This window comes from Acinonyx jubatus, chromosome B3, assembly GCF_027475565.1.
Source record: "Acinonyx jubatus isolate Ajub_Pintada_27869175 chromosome B3, VMU_Ajub_asm_v1.0, whole genome shotgun sequence".
NCBI lineage: Eukaryota > Metazoa > Chordata > Mammalia > Carnivora > Felidae > Acinonyx > Acinonyx jubatus.
In genome coordinates, this window is record NC_069386.1 from 107,633,112 (window position 1) to 107,653,500 (window position 20,389).

At 39.6% G+C, this 20,389-nt stretch overlaps 1 protein-coding gene across 3 annotated transcripts in view; it reads right to left on the bottom strand.

Annotated features, from left to right (window-relative positions):
- The window catches only part of PPP2R5E (protein phosphatase 2 regulatory subunit B'epsilon), a 143,686-nt gene that overhangs the window by 20,649 nt on the left and 102,648 nt on the right, over positions 1-20,389 (bottom strand). For all 3 annotated transcript variants that reach the window (XM_027065874.2, XM_027065873.2, XM_027065872.2), the window contains exons 4-5: positions 18,196-18,297; positions 11,549-11,641 (exon numbers count right to left, since the gene is read on the bottom strand). In XM_027065874.2, the coding sequence (XP_026921675.1) occupies positions 11,549-11,641; positions 18,196-18,297 (195 nt within the window). The remainder of the gene's footprint in view (positions 1-11,548; positions 11,642-18,195; positions 18,298-20,389) is intronic.

Consider the following 20,389-nt stretch of genomic DNA (forward strand, 5'->3'; position numbering starts at 1 on the left):
CCAGATCCGTGTCCCAAGCAGTGGACTAAAGATTTACAATCAAAATCTGGAGAGAATAAGCACCCAAGTCTCTCATCTTCAAGACACTGTACACAGCTAAGTGAAAAATTAAAAAAAAAAGGGGGGGGGGATTAAATAACAGTCAGCATGCTGAAGCATGAGACTTCTGCCGGTCCCTTTGCCTAAGCCCTCAAAATCCTGGATGAGGTAGGAGATAGGAAGGTCCCTTTTGAGGGACCTCAGCCTCAGCCTCTTGACAACCTCAAGAGGAAACACCTGTTGATACAGATATTTGAGGGTTTGTCATTGAAAGAGCAAGGTCTCTGCCCAATGTGCTAAGTGTCTCCCATTTGTGTGCATGCATGCACACACGCGTGCTCACACACACACATGCGCGCTCTAAGAAGGCTCTTCAATGGTTCTAAGAAGCCTCTCTGATGACTAACATGTAACTATGAAGCCAAGGATCACCAGCATTCTAACACAAAGAGACCAAAACAAACAATCATAAAGACATCAGAGGAAAGAGCCACAATGCAAGCAAAGAAACAAACCAAAAAAACAAAAAAAAAACCCTGCAAAAAAGAACTTATCCCCAGAAATAAACAAACCTATTGGATCCCTGAAACAAAACAGAGCAACTACACATGGATATTCAGAAAATAAAAAGAACTTCTGGAAATTCAAGATGTAACAGAAATAAAACTTCCAGAAGAACTGGAACATTACAATGAGCAAATCTATCCTGAAAGTATAGAAGAAGATAGTATATAGAAGAAAGAAGGTAACTAGAGGATCCATCTGGAAGGTCCAACACGTTCCAAACAGGCACAGAGAACAGACACACAGACACAAAAACAAAGCACATGAAATTATCTCAGAAAGAATTCAATGCAATTTTCCAGGAAAGGGGGACATGAGTTTCGATACCGCTAAGGGCCAGTATGTTCTCTGCACAATTAATAAACAAAGACCTACAGCAAAGCACATCAGTTTGAATTATGTGGACACTGGGGACAAAGAAAAGATCTCAAAAGCGGAGAGAGAAAATAGGTCACTATAAAGGATAAGGAGTCCCAGTTGGCGCAGGCCTTCTCAATACCAATACTGGAAGTAGAAGACAATCTAGAACTCCCTAAAACATCTGAGAGAATATGAGTTCTAACCCATAAAGCTATCCCTAGCCAAAATGTCAATCAAGTGTGTGGGGAGAATAAAGACATGTTCAGAGAAGCAGGTCTCGAAAACTTACAACCCATTCATACCTTCTTAGGAAGCATCTAGAAGATGTATTCTGCCAAAATCAAAGAGAGGTAGATAAGCAAGCAAAGAGTGCAGAAGCAGAGTGCAGAAGAGTGGCAAAGGGAAATCCCAGGATAACTACGGTGGATACAGCCTAGAGGAAGCCACCAGTGCCAACCAGAGCAAGATGCCCAGAGCTCCAGCTCTGGGAAGGAGACCTTCAGGGAAAACAATGGAACTACAGACTAGCCAATGTGTGGGCCAGACTGAGAAAAGCTGTACATTGCACTCAGAGAAGAACGGAGGGATGAACTAGTAACCAATGCCCAGAAGAGCAAGCATGTGAAAAATAAGGCAACTATTAATTCCAGGGGGTTTAAAAAAAAAAAAAAAAAAAAGCTCTACAGGAGAAGAAACACAATTATAGCATAACATGTGCCTTGGCTGAGAACAACACGTACACTAATGCAAACACTACAATTTCATTAAATTTTGTGACACAACTACATTGTTGAGATATAAAGGAAGAGATAGAGAGGGAGACATATAAAGATATACAGCAGGAAAAGATTTAAAAAAATCAAGGAACAGCAGCATTAAGAATGCAATTTAGAGAAATGGAAATCATACAAGGAAATACATGTAAACTGCTAGAAGACTTGAATGTGGTTACCTCTGGGGATTGAGACTCTGGGTTGGGGAAGGATGAGTCAGAAGAGTGTTATTTTTCTTTATAAATCATATAAATACATTTGAATTACTTAATAGGCATTACTTTGTTAATTAAAACTATTTTTTCAAAATTCAGGGCAAAAGGTTTGAAACAAAACGTCCAACTGCCCTCTACTAGGATAAAGAAGCAACTACCCTGCCCTCCATTCCATGTAAAGAAATATTAAATGTAAAGAATATCAGAAATGCTCAAGTGAACAATCAATGTAATTGGTATCCTAAATGTTTTCATCCAAATTAAAATCAGGTCTCCAAATTTCTGGCTTTGCTTTTAACTTTAGCTATTCTACAACCTGAAAAATGATATCTCCTGAACACCTTTACTGTGACCGGGTAATGCACGTGGAGACAACAGCCCAGAACCAAGCAACGAGAGCCAACAGCAGCCTGACTCCAATGAATGAGAACAACTCAAGAGGACCAACGTATGAAATGAGCTCATCTGGGGGCACCCACTGAAAGCACGGTGGGGACAAGGGGTGGAAAGGCTGCACGCTGTAAGCTTCTAGCAATTCTGACTTCAAGACTCTGATGGAAACTCAGTATAAAGATTTCAAAGGTGGAAGTCACACAAACACGAACAACTCTGTCAAGTCATATGCTTTTATTTTGTTCCTAATTTCTATTCTTCCCACATACTAGAGAAGTCCATTGTTTTCTCCCTCAACAAAACCTTGTAATTTAAAATCTTAAGACAATCAATTTGGTCAGCACTTCAAGAAAGAGCTGTTACTCTACATAATGATGCAGGCAGGGACTAGCCACATAATTTGTGGAGCCCAATGCAAAATGAGAATGTGGGGCTCCTTGTTCAAAAACTAGTAGGAATTTCTGGGGCGCCTGGGTGGCTCAGTGGGCTAAGCAACCGACTTCGGTTCAGGTCATGATCTCGCGTCTTGTGAGTTCGAGCCCAGTGTCGGGGCACTGTGCTGACAGTTCAGTGCCAGGAGCCTTCTTCAGATTCTCTCTGCCCCTCCCTGCTCATGCTGTCTCTCGCTGTCTCTCTCTCTCTCAAAAATAGAAATTAAACATTAAAAAAAAAATTAAAAACCATTTAGAATTTCAAGACCACAATGGCAAAGCATTAAACCAAGAACAGGGCCCTTCTCAGCCTGGGGCCCGTGTCATCGCCCAAGCTGCACAACCAGAAAGCTGGCTCTGAATGCAGGAGTCCGGGCAGGAAAGCCCTTTCCCAAGGTTCTTAAGTTACAGGTTGCACTGGAGGGGATGAGGTGAAGAGGTAGTTTACCGTTCATCGGTAATGGCTACCTGATAAAATTCCTGATAGAAATAAATTCTCTAAAGCTTTATATGCTACAGCCTCTGAGAGAGAATGTAAACATTTTGGCATATTCAAGGAACTTGTTTGGAAAATAGCTCTTTGTATCAGAGCTGACGTTCAAGGCCTCATGAAATTTATTTCAGTTTAAAACTTAAAAGTTTTTAACAGGTTGCTGTGTGTCACGTCCAATTTGTCTTGAGTTTTTAAAACACAATAACGAAACGTCACTTTTAAGGACAGGGTAAATGATTTGCATAATTTGCATGGTAATTATCGCACCTTTCAGCTTAAATATAACTGCAAATGTGAAACACAAATTACTAAGTCGCAATCTCCAGCAGTACATATGTTTACGGGGACACTTGAACAGTATGTCTCTTAGCAACCACTGACTGCTTTTCAGATTTGCAGAGTGGTTGAAAGCAGTCTTTAGAAATATGCTACTAAATGCTACTAAACTCTTGCCACGATAATACACCCAACGAAATAATTCAAGGTTTGGCAACTCATTTTTTGATCGGGTGGTGGAAGGAGAGATCATAAAGAAACCACTTTCCCAACTGTCCTAACACAGATGAAAATTATCTTTATTGGGAATAGACACGTGTGTTCCATAAGCCAAAGTCAGCCTGCACACCTGTAGCTCTACAAGGCAGTTGCTAAGTCTAAAATCAACATGACCATAGACACAAGTGTACTATGCAATCAAGTGACTCTCTAGATAAATCTGACAGCTTTCTTTTATAAAGACTTAGATTAAGTATATAAGAAATGCTAAAGGTTATGTAAATCTAGATTTAATAAAAATTACAGTGAAATTTAAGCAAGCCACTCAGTCATACCATTCTTAAATAAAAAACAGCAAACCCTTCAAAGGTACAAGTTACAGAGAGTTCTGTCTGGCCCGTACAAAAATCTGGATTTCTGGGTTCTCTTGACCTCTTGAGGTCACTGCTGTCTCCATCACTCCTTCCTGTCACACTCAGACTACTTCATTCTGTACCACTTGTCTGGCCTCAATAAATATTTAGTTGTCCTATCTTTACTTCTCACCTATTTTTTTTTTAAGTTTATATATTTGTTTTGAGAGAGAGAGAGAGCATGAGGAGGAGAAGGGAAGAGACAGAGAGAGAGAGAGAGAGAGAGAGAGAGAGAGAGAGAGAGAGAGAGAATCTCAAGCAGGTTCCACGCTATCAGCACAGAACCCAATGTGGGGCTTGATCCCATACACCGTGAGATCACGACCTGAGCCGAAATCAAGAGTCAGACGCCTAACCGACTGAGCCACCCAGGCACCTCTGCTTCTTCTCACCTATTAAAAGTCTATGCTCCTGGCACTAATACACATTCACTTCTAACACTGGAAGAAATGAGTTGGTGAAATGAATCCAAGGACAGGAGAGACCACATTTAACACCTGAAAAAAATCTGAATAGCCAGAGTCCAAAGGGTTTTTTCTTTTTTTTGACTTTTATAAAGGTAAAAGTCGAATTTCAAAAAAAAATTCATAACATGGGGGTTAAGATGTTGACAGACAAATACCATGTAACTTCACAGACTGAGGCTATTCTAGAAAATATGATGAAAGAAGATTCTTAGTGTTGTCAGGAACTGTTCTAAGTGCCTGTGCATGTATTCACTTAATAAATCTCCACAACCACCTCTCAACAAAACTACGATTATGCTGTGGATATTTTGCATCTACTTTCCAGATGAGGAAACAGAGGCAACACAGTTATATAACTTGCCCAAGGTCATGCACTAAAAAATGGCAGAGCCTGAATTCAAACCAGTCTATCCACTTCACCTCTAATCTATACTGCTTCCTGATGAGGAAGAAAAATGAGTAGCGTTGAGAAAGGTTCTTGGGGCAACACTGGAAGTTTTCCACTGAGCGTCAGATTTTAAAAGGACACATACAAGTGATGAAAACAAATGTTAAGTATAAATGAATGGTGTAGTCTTACAAAAACAGTCTTACGAAGGCTAATGCACAGAGTCAGCTGAGGTTGATGAAAAATGCAACGCAACAAAGTGAGACTTAGTAAATACCTTATTTATAATTTTATTAAATAAAATTTAAAAATTACTAACGTAATTATAATCACTGCTGATAACATACATGTTCATTTTTTAAATGTAAAAACTAGAGAAATACAAAAAATCAGAAAGTAACGTTCTTCACACTTAATCACATTCTACCAGGCAATTAATAACAGTTTGCTTTCCAAAACTTTAAGTGCATATACAAATATTCCTTTTCCCTAAAATACGAGACTCAAATTCAAAAACATCATACTGTTCCATAATATGCATGTTTCACTTCAAAACAGATCTTGTGTAGCTCTATCTCATTCTTTCTACAAAATGATGAATATCCCATTAGATGAATGTCCACAGTCTATTCAACCAACACCCTACTGAGGAACATTTAAACTGTTTCCAATTTATATTAACAATGATGCATTCCCCATGCTTGTACATATATCTTTGTGTACACACCTGACTATTTCTCATGGAATTGCTCAGTGGATAAAATTTAAGCCAACAGAATCCTCCCAGCTTTCCTCTCCGGAGGATTTTTACCAATGCATTGGTACATTATTTATGGTTTATGTTTTCCACTCAAGCCTCTGCTAAGTTCCAGTCTCCTGTACCCATGCCACACTGTTTTAATTCATGTGCCTTTATAGTTTTAATATAGTACATTCATGGTTATGAATAAATATCTAATAGGCAAAGGATCTTTAGTTTTCTATTTCAAAAATTTATTTCATAAACTTTGAAATTTTCAAATAAACTACTAAAAAAAAATTTTTTTTTATTCTTTATTTATTTCTGAGACACAGCAAGACAGAGTGCGAGTGGGGGAGGAACAGAAAGAGAGGGAGACACAGAATCTGAAGCGGGATCCAGGCTCTGGGCTGTCAGCGCAGAGCCCGATGCAGGGCTTGAACTCACGAACCGCAAGATCATGACCTGAGCCAAAGTCGGACACTTAACTGATCGAGCCACCCAGGCACCCCTGAAATTGTAATTAGAATTGCACTAAATGTGTATATTAACTTGGAGATTCTATGGATATCCTTATGATGGCAAGTTTCCCATCTAGGAATATGTCATTTGTTCAAGGCTTCTTTGCAAAACTTTCTTGTAAGTTTTACATAAACTTTTTAAAAAAAAAAATGTCTATTTATTTTGAACAAGAGTGAGCATCCACACACACTTGTGAACAAGTTGGGGGGGGGGGGTGGAGAGACAGAGAGAGCGAGAGGGAGGGAGGGAGAGAGAATCCCAAACAGGTTCCTTGCAATCAGTGCAGAGCCCAACACGGAGCTTGATCTTGCGAACTGTGAGATCACGATCTGAACTGAAATTAAGAGTTGGATACTTAAGCAACTGAGCCACCCAGGCACCGCTCACATAAACTTTTAAATTTCATTTCGAAAGGTGGAGATTTTATTTATTTATTTATTTATTTATTTATTTATTTATTTATTTATTTATTTATTTTAAGTAGGCTTCACACCCAGAACAGAGCCCAATGCACGGCTTGATCTCATGAACTGTGAGATCAAGACCATAGTTGAGATCAACAGTCAGATGCTTAACTGACCAAGCCACCCAGGTGCCCCCAAAAGGTGGAGGTTTTAAAATTAATATTGGAATAAAAAAAATAAGACTACTAATGTGGGTAAACAATATAATATGAGGAGGTATAAAAAGAGGAATTTGTATTTAATGAGCGACTACTATAATCCATGCATGATTATCTGCAGTTTTTACAAGTCATACCATTTTATCATCATAACAAGCCTACTTGTTATAATTTGTTGTAAGAGAGGTCCACATTACAGCCATTTAGAGAAGAAAACACTGAGGTTCAGAAGAGTAAAAAAAAATCTGCCCGGAGTTTTCCAGTACATGCTTACAACTGAAGGGAGGGAGCCTATATTTGTATCCAAAGTGCCAACTCAATCAAGCATATGTAACAATTGTCAGTTTGGGTATACATCCTATGTACTGAAATCTCATTTTTTCTATTACCTCATGGTGCAAATGAGGAGACTCAAGCTCGGACAGCAAGTGTATTAACTGGCTGAAGACCACACTGCCAAGTAAGGCAGAAAAGCCTATTTTAATGCAGTTCCTTCTTACCCCACGGTGCATATTTTAGCCCAATAATCTACTACTTAGAGTACACAGGGGAGTCAGGCTGCAAATACACAGCTTGCTAACTTTCTTTCCACTACCTTATGTTAAAATAGCTCAATTCTTAATTTTGCTTGTGTCTTTACTGACAGGAGAAACAAGAATCAAAATAGACTGTGAAGAATACAGCTAGCTGCTATAGAAAATAGGTTGAAATCTCATGGCTAGGATACATTATGCCTAACTCAATAAAAAAGTTTTAAGTTGAGATGACCAAAAATCCCTTCTGAGATCCTCTGAGAATCTACAGAGAACAAAACATCTGCTCCAAGAAAAGGAATGCGGTAAATGTCATCCTGATTTGCAAAAGGGAAAGGTAGGAGGGTTCCCGTGTCATAAGAAGACCAGGCTTAGGTACAAAACACGCCAGGACTAGGTGGCGCCACGGGAGGCTGTGGGGAGAGAAACAAGCAGGGGGAAGAGGGGGTGTAAATAACGAATGAGCGAACTACATGGTACACAAATGAAGGAGCTGCCAGCTCCAGGATACTTGAAGCATGGCGGCGGGAGGAAAAGGAGGGCGTGTAGGGGCAGGGCGTAATCTCAGCACGATGCCTTAAGCTCCAAAAGGCCAAGCAGGTCCCAAGTCAGAAACAAACAACCCAGGAAGGGAGCTCAGGAGAATCACACTGGGGACTGAGCCCCCACTCCTGCAAGGTGCTAGGATCCCGGGTAAGTCATCAGCAGACTAAGGGGTATGAAAAGAGGCAGGAGGCCCGCTTTACAGGTTGGCAACAAGAACGAACGGGTGTTCTGGAAAATGGCAGCTAATTGGCACCCAGAGCTTATCCCCAACATGACAGTTAATGCTCTGCTTAGTCACAGGATTACATTCAAGCACCACTCGGTGGTGTTATTGATTTTGCCAACACTCTGCCTGTCCCTTTGCTGACTGATTCGGGAACTGCGGTGAGCCCTCATGTGAAGGTTGAGTTCATCAACAGACCCAGCAGAGGGAAGGTAAAGGAGGCAAAAGTTGTAGAAATGAGGCAAGGGCTGAAAACAAAGCATTAGTACATGGACTTCACTATGTATACTCAGTTTCTCGTCTCTGCAAAAACTCGGGAGACAGATGATCAATCGCATGGTTTGTTAAGTACTGAGGGTATCATTACCAATAAGGAGCAGGAGCCCCTAGAAGTTCACTAATGTCCCATGGCAGATGAATGGCATTCCTTTTTATGATAAAGTCTCATGGCCCATAAATGAGGGGGATGCTGTAAGCACACAGTCCTGGCTTTTACTCTGGCATCTGACAAAGTCTCTACACTCTCCTTATGAACAAAATTTTAAAATGAAAGAAGGATGATGACATTCTAGAGTAAATTTCTAACGGGTTTAAGGATGGAATTCAAAGACTGTTGATTAATGAAGCTGTGCTAAATAAAGGGAAGTCACTAAAGGCATGCCAAAGGCCTCTATCATCAGTGCTGGCTGTTTTCACAACTTCTTCAGTCAATGACCTGAGATGAAGCCAATAGCTACTAGCACAGTTAAGAAAGTCGCAGATGTGATCGAGATGGAAGGCACGATGAATGCGGTGGATGACAGGCTCAAGATACAGAAAGACTTCAAAAGTCTGGGGCGAAATGATATTCTGCAGAAATACATGTCAAATCCTACGGCAAATCGTACAACGAACGAGAACAAGAGAAAACATGGCTTTACATTATGCATAAAGCTAAATTAGAAATCAGTTAAAGACCACAAGTTAACACAACTTATGTTAACACAAGTTAACAGTGCCATGGAACAGCAGGAAGAGCTAATGAGACTTCTTCCCCTTTAAGAAACCTGGCACCCGCGGAGAACCCAATTCTAAGCTGTGCTGGACTGACAAGGCTCAGGGCACTATGTCCTGACACAGACAGAAGCCTTCTAAAACTGACAAATGAGACAGGGTCCACAGAACTAAAGACAAAGTCTAGAAAAGAGAGCATACGGACAGTGGCTCGGCTGGATCCAGAAGGCGGATGGGCATAGTTCATCCTGAGCAGGAGTTTAGAACTATGAGAAAACTTCACAAATAATCTGGATTTCTGTTTCTCTCGAGGGAAGAAAAGAAAAAAAAAAGTCTACCAATAACTGAAAGAAGAGGGGTAGCCAAAGCTCCCTTTAGTAGAACTCTGTCTACCTCCTATTATCTGACACCTAGCCACCATACTTACCATAAATGAGCCTAGAAGCATTTGAGTTACAACTGCTGTTCTAGGGAAAAAGAGCCAAGAGGTAAACACAAACGCTGTGGTCTAAGACCTGAACTGTTGTGTCTGAGCCAGTGAGTACTAAAGGACTATTCTGGGGAAATAAGGCCAGAGGGTACACGGTATAGGGAGGGTCAATAAAAAAAGAACTTTCTAACAAAAACAGAATAATCTGCCCAAGTATATGGTCCTCCTTCACTAAAAAAGAATAAATGGGAGTCACCCCTTTTCAGGGTCCCAAAGGAGACTAATTCACTGGGTGAAGAGCTAGAACAGACATGCAAAACATCCCTTCAAGTCTGGGTTTCTCTGATGTTTTAATCTAATGAGCTTCATTATCATCAGTACCCATCTACCATGAAGAACACACTGAGCTGGGCCATGCAAGCTTTTGGTGTACTATTTCCATGTCAACTGAACACGGGCTTCACTATCTGATCCTCTTGGGTACTTTAACTTACCATAAACATAAGGAAACCTTAATATTTCGTTAGTGTTGACAAGTGAGGACTACTCCTGCCCTGCAGTCATTCCAAGTTATAGTGAGGGGAATCACAAGGAGGCATCATGGCATAATGGACAGAAAACCAGAACAGGAAACTGCCTGGGGAAACTTGATAATCTTCCAAACCTCAGTGTATTTCATCTGTAAAATGGGACTAAAATTTAGCTGTGTCTATTCTAGACTGTTGTACAGACTAAATTAAACGATGCATGTAAAGATGCTCTGACAATTGTACAGTGCTATATAAATGCAAGGACCTTCCAGTACAAAACACCACAGACTGATTACGTGTTGCTTTTTTGTCTCAAATGCATTTTGCTTCCTTGGTAGAAGAATCTGGATCAGTCTACCTATCTGCCCAACCAATGAATGCTCCATGTATCCACCTATTTACCTACCTCTCCGTCTCTAACTCAAACCTCACTTTTCCAAAGCCTCTCAACCCAATATATCCAGAATTCTAAATGCATTAATTTAATTAAGGAGGGGAAATGAGGTCATCACAAAGGTGATCAACCTTTCTCCAGGAAAGGCACAGAAGATCAACTGCTTGCTAAAATAATGTTTTCAATTTTAAATTCTGCTTACTGGCTCACTAGGAGATAGATACTAATTCTTTTTTTCCCCTGGTGCTCATTAATCATTCAGAAAGGAGCTACACCAGTCCATACACCAGTTGGCTCAAGTACCCATTTTTAGAGAGGAATGTCAACAACAGGAGCAAGAACACGTTACCTAAAAATTCAATGTCATGAACATTCCCAAGTCCCATGTAAGAAGGAAGATGTGATCTATAGTTATAAAATGTAAAGTGGCAAGTCAGGAAGAATACATACCCTGAGAAGTTCCAAACAGAGAGGTGAGAGTTAATCCCTTTATGGGAATTTTAAATTGTCAGGCTGTGCTATTTCCTACTGCGAAAGCTCACCAGTATCTGACTTTGATTATTTATTGAAGGTTATTTCTGCTCTAGGCCATGCTTATTCACTTTTAACAGACCTAAGCAATGGTTCTTTAAGAACCCTTATGCAAATAGGAGTTTTCAAGCTACATAAAGTTTCACACAAACCAGAGTTATATTCACGAAATTCCTTTATAATTAAATTTTAAGCAAGAAAACTGCAGGGAGTTAGGCATTAGCATTCCTTGTTGTTTAAAATGTAATTAATGTCCAGCAATAAATTAAATAATAAATTAAACAGGTACTTGTCACTTTTAACAGGTAATAATGGGAACTAACATATATACAGAATACATTTGTTTAAAAGGTGATATAACTGTCATTGAAAGATTTTTTAACAATCAAGAGAAAATAAGATAAAGTGTTAGCAATTGAATGACAAATTCGGGCAACCACAAAAATGTGCTTACCTGTAATACAAATTTCTGATCTATGTATTTTTTGGCAATGCTGGGTTGGAATTCTTGGCTTTCCAAAAATCGTATGAAAAATTCATATACAAGCTGCAACAAACAGATTATAATTAATTTCAAATTGTACTTCACTGAGCATAGTATCAAAAACCATAAAAAGTCTGTAACACTAAAACTGACAGGGCTTAGAAAACTGAGTTTTAATATCAATTACAAGCTACACCAGCCCTTCTTGTGGTTCACAGTCGCTATTATGTTTTTTAACTTGTCAAATTAAAAATCTAATACAGCCAAACAAAGCAAATAGAAATTCCCCCACAGCCTCACTACTCAGAGATAACCACTGTCAACTATTTAATGTACGAATCTCCTCATTTTTCTCTATACTTCTACAACATACCAGTGAACTATAAATATATTTTTATATAGTTTTCAAACTACTTTTACCATCTGAACAATATATTCTATACAATTTGTCAATACTAACTAAGCCATCTTTCTTAGTAGCTACAGAGTCCACTATACATAATTTTTAAATGAATAATTCCATTATTCATAATCAATTTAACCAATCTCCTATGCTTCGACGTTTAAATAGTTTCTCAATTACCTCTCTATCAAATTATGCCACATTGTGTATCACGTAATATACATCAGTGTGCATTTGCTCAATTATTGCATGAGGAAATATTTCTAGAAGTGGCAACGTTAGAGTAAAAGATATCCAGACATTTCGGGATTTTCAGCATTTATTGCCACATTTCCTTTCAGAAAATCTATGGCAATTTACACTCCTCTAAGCAATGTATGATGGTTTAGCAGAAAACTCTCATCTGCAAGGAATGAGAATATTCTCATCTGCAGAATCAATCTGAAATAACTGTTCTAATAAACAGTAGAAGATCATTGTTTATGTTCTTGGCAAAATAAATTTATGTTAAAGTACACATAAGGGGGCCTGGGTGGCTCAGTCAGTTGAGCGTCCGACTTTGGCTCAGGTCATGATCTCGCGGTTCGGGAGTTCGAGCCCCACGTCAGGCTCTGTGCTGACAGCTCAGAGCCCGGAGTGTGTTTCGGATTCTGTGTCCCCCTCTCTCTCCACCCCACTCTGCTTGTGCTCTGTCTCTCTCTGTCTTTCAAAAATGAATAAACATTAAAAAAAAAATTTTTTATTAAAAAAATTTTTTAAAAGTACACATGAGATCCTGGTATAATATACAACAGTTGATAAAAAACAGAACTTGTAAGAGGTAGACAGACACTGTGTTGGGAGTCTAGCTCTGTCCCCTACTGTGTAGCCCTAGGCAAGTTAATTTCTCTAAAATTATGTTTCTTCAACTGAATAATGAGGATGATAATCCCTAAGACCGAATGTGATAATATATATAAAGCACTGCGCACAGTAACTAATACATATCACCATTATCACTATTACCTAAAATAGCATTCTCAAGAGTTTTTAGTCCTACTCCTTTACATTTAAAAATTGTTGAAGACTCCAAAACCTTTTGTTTATATGATAAATATGAAAAACATATATATATATACATATATATATAAAGTCAGAAAAACTATGAGAAAATTTCAAATATGTATTTGTTATTTCATTTTAAAACAACACATTACACATTAACATAAATAATGTATGTTTGTGGGAAACAACCATATTTTCCAAAATCATTACTGAGAAACATTATTTTTATTTTTGAAAAATCTATAATTGCATATTAGAAAACAGTTTAATATCTGCTTCAGTATTCAATCCATTGTGACATACTGTTTTGGTTGAAGTATGTAAACAAAATTGAGCCTCATGCAGATCTAACAGTATGAAAAAGGATGAGTATTTTCATAGTATTTTCACACAATTGTGGATATTCTTTTTTGATACTACACCAAAACTTGACAGTTGTTTCTCAAATAGGAGTTGCACTGCAGAATCTGAAACCAGAATCAATGAGTTTTTCATACTTTGTTACACTAAATTCCAATGGTCTGTCATGTACTCTTGAATGGGTCTTTACCATGTATGGTTTCCTAACATCATTCACTGGAAAATACTGCTTCCCTGAGTTATGCGTTTTTCAAATGGTGACAAATTTTACTAGATTGTATCAAAAAGTCACATTCCTTAATATCTCCAATTTCATCAAAAAGTCTAAGCTTTAATTAGCTATAAAGTTCAGCAGAAAGACAAGTTTTCCAAAATTCTAATTCTAAATTTTGCTGGAATGCTCTAATTTAATCAGCACTGGCGATGATTTTCTTTGTCTATTTTCAAAAAAAACATCTACCAAATACCCAAGTTGGAGCAAGCACAGTTTGCTAGACATTCCTGTGGGCAAAACTGATCATCTCATGGAAAGACAGCTAGTGTAGCCTGTAGCTCAATCACACAAATGTTTTAGCACACAAGACAATCAGTATACTTAAGTATACAGTCATTGGGCTTTATGCATACTTCCCACTTTGTCACAGAGAATATTTCTTAAAATGTGTACTCGAAAGTCAAGACTTAATGATACTTAGTTTAATAATTTTTGCTGCTTCTCCAAGAACATTCTTAATTGAAACTGGCTGTTTTTTGTCAGTGCATGTCAGTGAAGAATATCTACTAAGCCAATGTGCCACAACCGCTGCGATTTGTGCTAAGGCAGCAGCAATTTGAACCACCAACGCTTTTGCAAATATGATTTCAAATGTCAACACAGTGAAAACAGCAAACAGCATAGTATTATTATAAAACCAGTTTTGACTTTGCAGGCCTGAAAATCAGGTCTCAGGGTCCCCCCAAGGGACTGCTGAGACCACTAACTTAAAAGCATCATACAGTGACCTTACCTACGACTTTAGACTTTAGCTTAACGCTTAAATTAGGTATGCACATTAGGATTTTACTTTAAAGTAAAAAACTGTTTTTCTCTTTGAAATTCTGAATTTGGAAAAACTTCTTGCCCAATGATCTGAACATTATCAAACTGTACTTCTTTTTTGTTTTTAATGTTTATTTTCAGAGAGAGCAAGAGAGAGAGCACGCATGCACATGAGAGCAGGGGTAGGGGAAAGATAGAGAAAGAGAGAAAAAAAGAGAGAGACAGAGACAGAGAGAATCCCAAGCAGGCTCCGTGCTCTCAGCGCAGAGCCCGATGTGGGGCTCAGTCTCACAAACCGTGAGTCCATGACCTGAGCCAAAATCAAGAGTTGGATGCTTAAGCAACTGAGCCACCCAGGTGCCTCTGTCAAGCTGCACTTCTGGCATCATAATGTGACTGAGTCCCAACACCTTCTAGAAGAATTGTTCTTGTTTCATACACTAGGTTTTCCACTCTCTTTTACAAACAGAATGTCGCCTTATTCAAATAACCATAAAAGGGGGGTTAATTCCCACAAGTGGCCCATCTTGCAGGCCTGACTTGTGGGCTGGCAGGACTTTCCAGCAAGATTGGCAAAACGCTCTCCCCACTCTGGTCCCTTGAAAGCAGTTATGGTTTAAAACACTTGGGTGGAAACACTTCAGACACATTTATTAATAAGCATAAATGTTCTCCACACTTACGAGACACATTTTTACCTCAGAATCAAAAATCTCTCTTGGATTCCCAAAGGGAAAGACAGACTGGGGACTGAGAATAATTTACTTTTCAAGGTCACATAAATGAATTCTCCAAGGAACATGAGTAAAAAAACTGTAGCATTTCTATTTTTCAGTCTCAAGTGTAGAGGCGCCAAAAACAACCCTCTGATTGCAAATGGAAGTCCTGCAAAATCATATTCTACTGGAAATACACACCCAAATACAGAAAATACACAAAGAATAGCCATGGTAACTGTGGGATACCAGTTTAAAAGATACCAATGCAGGTAATGGAAAAGATCAAGTAACATACATATAGTAGAACTTTTGATATATTTAAGCTAAAAATTTGGATTTAAACATTTTTCTGTTTTTAAATCTCTCCAAAGAGCCAGGATTTGTTATGAGTAATCTTGTATGGGCCACAAATTTAAATCAGACAAGATGTGTGCAGAAGCAGTCTACCCAATCAATAACCACATCTCAATGCAATTTGGTTGTTCTCTACTATTATCAGATATTTGATAATGAACACCTTGCTTCCTTATAAAATGTGGTCCACAAGAAGAAGCACGCTGCCAAAGCTGGAGCTAATAAATGCCGGAGCTGTGTTTTGGTCAGAAAAATAGCTGAATCGATGAAAAAGTCAAATGTTAAATTTCGTGATAACTTACTATACTATAACATGCATGACTTATCATGAACAGAAAAAAGAGATTTCTTGAACCTTCAGAGAGTGCTCGTCAGTACTAAAAACCACCTATCAGTGAAAATGGAAAGGTGAAGAATTTGTGGAGTCAGAATACATAAGAGAAACACAGGAATCTTGAGTACAAAGACTTCCATAAAGGAATAGTTGCTGAAGGCAACAGAGGGTGCCCACTGATTTGACCTTTACTAGGAATAAAGGCCAATTTGTGAATTTAAAAAAAAAAATTGTTTAATGCTTATTTATTATGGAGAGATGGAGAGACACAGAGCGTGAGCAGGGGAGGGGTAGAGAGGGGGGAGACACAGAATCCGAAGCAGTCTCCAGGTTCTGAGGTGTCAGCACAGGGGCTCGAGCTCACAAACTGAGAGGTCATGACCTGAGCTGCAGTCAGTCGCTTAACCAACTAAGTCACCCAGAGGCCCCGTCAATTTGTGAATTTTAAAGGTAGGTTTCCTTTATCTGATCCAACTTAAGTCATATTTCCCCCTGAGCTAAAGAAGGGATGAGACGATTATAGGCTTGAACAGAGTGGCAACACAGATGGAACCACACCGTTCTGGGATACAGTTTGTGACTTTACATCCAGAAGGGGACAGCTCTCCCTGCTGTTCCTCACCGTTGCTTCGGTTTTCGAGTTTCAGGTGAACTAACAGTTAATGCTCCAGTAGCAATGACACAGGGTAAGCTAGAGATTTTTGGTGGCAGAATTTAGTTTAATAGCTTTAGAAATTAATTTGGTCCTGTATTTATAAAGTCATTAAGCTTAGAAAGGATTAACTGAAATACTTAAACTTGACTGTGCTTTAGGAGAAATTTATATCTTTGGTGATCACGATTTAGAGTATTCAAAAAGCTCTTGCAAATGGCCAGAGTGGTCTACTGTCTCTGGGATGCGGAGAAGACAAATTGAAGCTTTGAAGACATCTCTCTGTCTTTTCCACGGTGAGACGTGGGGCTTCCCTGAGATTATCTTGTTTGTTTTGTTTTTTAAATTTCTTCCAGACTATACTGTACTTCTATGACTGGTGAGCATTACGAATAAGACAGGACAAGAAGTCCACCTATTCGAAAGAATTTTTTTTTTTTAATTTTTGTCACCATTTGGGATGTACCAGGAAAAGCACAAATAATTTTCCAAATTTCTTAGATCGCAGATAGTATGTCTGACACCTTAAAAAAAAAAAAAAATATCAAGCAGCTAAAACAGGAAATCAGCTACACTGTTTTAACTAATTTACTCAATCCTGGCATTGATAGCAGGGATACATATGTATAACATGCCTGGGTAAGAGTTGAGAAAACACAGCCCCTGAAAGCTCTCCTCATAACTAGGAGAAGTAGCATACATATGTATCTGTAGCGACCTTGAGTTGCCAAAGCAAGACAGGGAAAGTTGCAAATCGATGTCAAAAATTCTGACGTGGGGAAAAAATAAACTTGTAGAATATCTCTAGGCCTCATCGCGCTGCTGCACAGTTTTCTGCTCTTTAGAAAGTCAACTAGTAGCCGTGAGCACACTTCAAAGATGCGATATCGGGCTTCTGCCTCTGCGTGACTGATGTACGAGGTTCTGTTCCCTCTCTCCATCCCTTCCCTCCTGGCTGGTTGTCATCTGGCCTCTGAGGACATCCTAACTCGATGGAAAGATAGCCTTGGGGACCATTCCATTCATATTTCCTTGTTCTCTTCCTTTGAGAAACGTGGGCCTGGAGCGCGAGCAGCCAGGAGACCAGTATGGAACAGTACATACAGTACAGATGGGCCGGGTGCCGGGAGCAGAGATGCGGGGACGGCCCTGATTTGTCCCGGCACGTGCGTAGGACTGGAAAACATGGCCTTCTCAGTGCAAGAGAACAAAACTGGCCTTCACGCAAGCTTTCTATCAGCTGTTGCTCTTTCTTGCACGATGTAGCAGCTACTGCAATTCGTTTTTGCCCTTCTAGGCTATAGAAACACATCTGTGGTTATCACGAAGACAGGAGTTCAAGGTCCCCAGGATACCTGCTGCTGAAAATGAGATATAGACTGTGACCTAATCACATCTAACTAATAATGTGAAAACAGCTCAGCTCCTGTTGGAGGCTGCAGCAGGCAGGATCACAAAGAAACTCCAATAAAAGAACAAGAACTGTGCAACCTGGGAGAAACCGCACTAAAGCATTACACCGAAACTTACTATTTTATTCTTTTGGCATCCTAATTATCAAGGGTGAGAAACACAGAAAGCATTCTCTAAGCTTTCAACTAATGTACTCTAATTTGATTTCCGGGTGAATAAAGGCCTTCAAGAAACTCCCATGCTAATCAGCTAATAAGTTAATGGATCTTTCTTTTATAACAAATGGTAGTTCAAAGTACCTGTAAGTGTGGCCATGATGCCTCAAGGGTAGGTTCATCTTCTTCTGGATCAAATTCATTGCTGTCACTAGGAGGGAGAGTTCTGAATATATTGCAAGACACCTAAAAATAAACAAGCAGCAGAGTTAGCTGGAAGCACCTCCTGGGCAGCCGTACACAAGGTCTGCAGCCAGCCAAAGGGAACCCAGATGACAGATGATGGGAACACCATCAAACTGGAACGGGGACCTCTCTCCACGGGCTTTGAGGCCAAGACCACCTCTCGGCAAAGCCAGAAAGTAGTAGAGCAGCACCTCCAGCCCTCCTGAACAGTACTCCTTGCCCAGGCCCCTTTGATTTTAGACCTCCCATCAAAGCCTGCTCGTGCTTACTTACCCGGCAAGCATGCTTCTAAGATAGAAATAATTAATGGGCTAATGGGCTTTATGTACTTCCCTTTCCAGGTTTATTCACGATTTGCAAATTAACAGTTGAACTAATGGTAAAATCCCAGGCATTTACAAAAAGCAAATCAGAAAAGATATTTCCAAACCTAACATACTTGAAATCATCCTTCACCTGTTCTCAGTTGGTTTACAAAGCAGTAATGATGCCCTGAGTAAGCTGTATCTGTGACACAAATCTCTGTGAACTGACTAGGTATTCCGTTACCATCGGCAATTTCCAAATTAAATGCTGGTTGCTCAAAGAATGGCCAGGAGTTGATAACTATTGAAACTGGGTGATGAAGGCATGAGGACTCATTATGCCAGTCTACTATTTCTGCACATGTTCCAAGATTTCTGTAGTAAAATGCTTATTTTAAAACTGCGGCAGGCACCTGGGTAGCTCAGTCGGTTACGTGTCCGACTTTGGCTCAGGTCATGATCCCACTGCTTGTGGGTTCTAGCCCTGTGTCAGGTCCTATGCTGCCAGCTGCCAGCTTAGAGCCCGTTTCAGATTCTGTCACTAGCTGTCTGCCCCTCCCCGGCTCAAACTCTGTCTGTCTCTTTTTCCCTCTCTCTCTAACATTAAAAAAATAATTTAAAACTGCGGCTGGTACTATTCTTGAGGTTCCTTTTTGATTTGTTTCTTGCCCCACGTAGTCATCCATCCTCTCTCAATGACCCAAACATATCCTCAGATGTGAAGAAAAAATGGGAGGAGGGGGGAGAGGAGGTGTCAGTGGGGTAAAATGTGTACAAGGCAAGAAAGGAGACTGCACCAGAAGCTTTTGCTGGACTTTCTGTATAATGCAGAAAATACTAAATATAGCACGCTGCTCTGGAAGAGAGAAGAAGAAAGGCTTTTGGGGTCCCATTAATCCAAATGTATTTGTTTACTTAACAAATAGTTACTAAATGCCCATCATGTTCACACACTGTTCCAGGCACCAGAAAAATAACAATGAACAAAGCACAAAAAAGTCTGTGCCCTCTAGGAGCTTATGTTTTATTTAAACCCCTAAGTACCCCAATTTCCTCACTATGGAAACTGAGCCCAGATGTATAAGCTATGGAAAAGAGATTTGATTTGATTTGATTTGAAGTGTCATGGGAAGCCATTAGTTGATCTTAAACAGGAATGTGACATGATTTGATTTTTGCTTTTTAAAAAATCATTCTGGTAGCTCTGTATTGAACAGACAGGAAGGGGACAAGTTAGAAGCCTCTGAAGGTGGCAAGAGATGATGATGGCTTGGACTGGGATGGTGGCAGAGGAGACAGAAATAGATCGATTCAAAATATACTCTGGAGGTAATATTTGCTGTTGGCTTGGATATATGGGGTGAAGAAAAGGAAAGAATCAAGGATGAGTCATAGATGCAAGGCCATCTACCCAAGATGGAGACGGCTGGGAAAGTGAAAGCTTTTTTTGTTTACGTGTGTGGGTGGAGAGGTCCAGAGATCCAGTTAGGAATGCGTTAAAGAAGCAATATCTAGGAGGCGATCAAACATATGAATCTGGACTTCCAAGCTGGACAGGTCAGGACTAGAGACATATAAGGACTCTTTGGCATACAGATGATATTTAAAGCCGTGAGAGTAACGGATCAGCGTGGAAAGGAGTAAACAGAAAGACCCTCAGGCATCCAACACTCAGAAATGAGACAGGAAAAGAACCACCAGACAACACAAATGAAAAGGAACAGAAAGAAAGTAGGAGAAGAAAAGAACTAGTTTAGGGTCTCAGGAGCTAAGGGTATCTTAGGAAG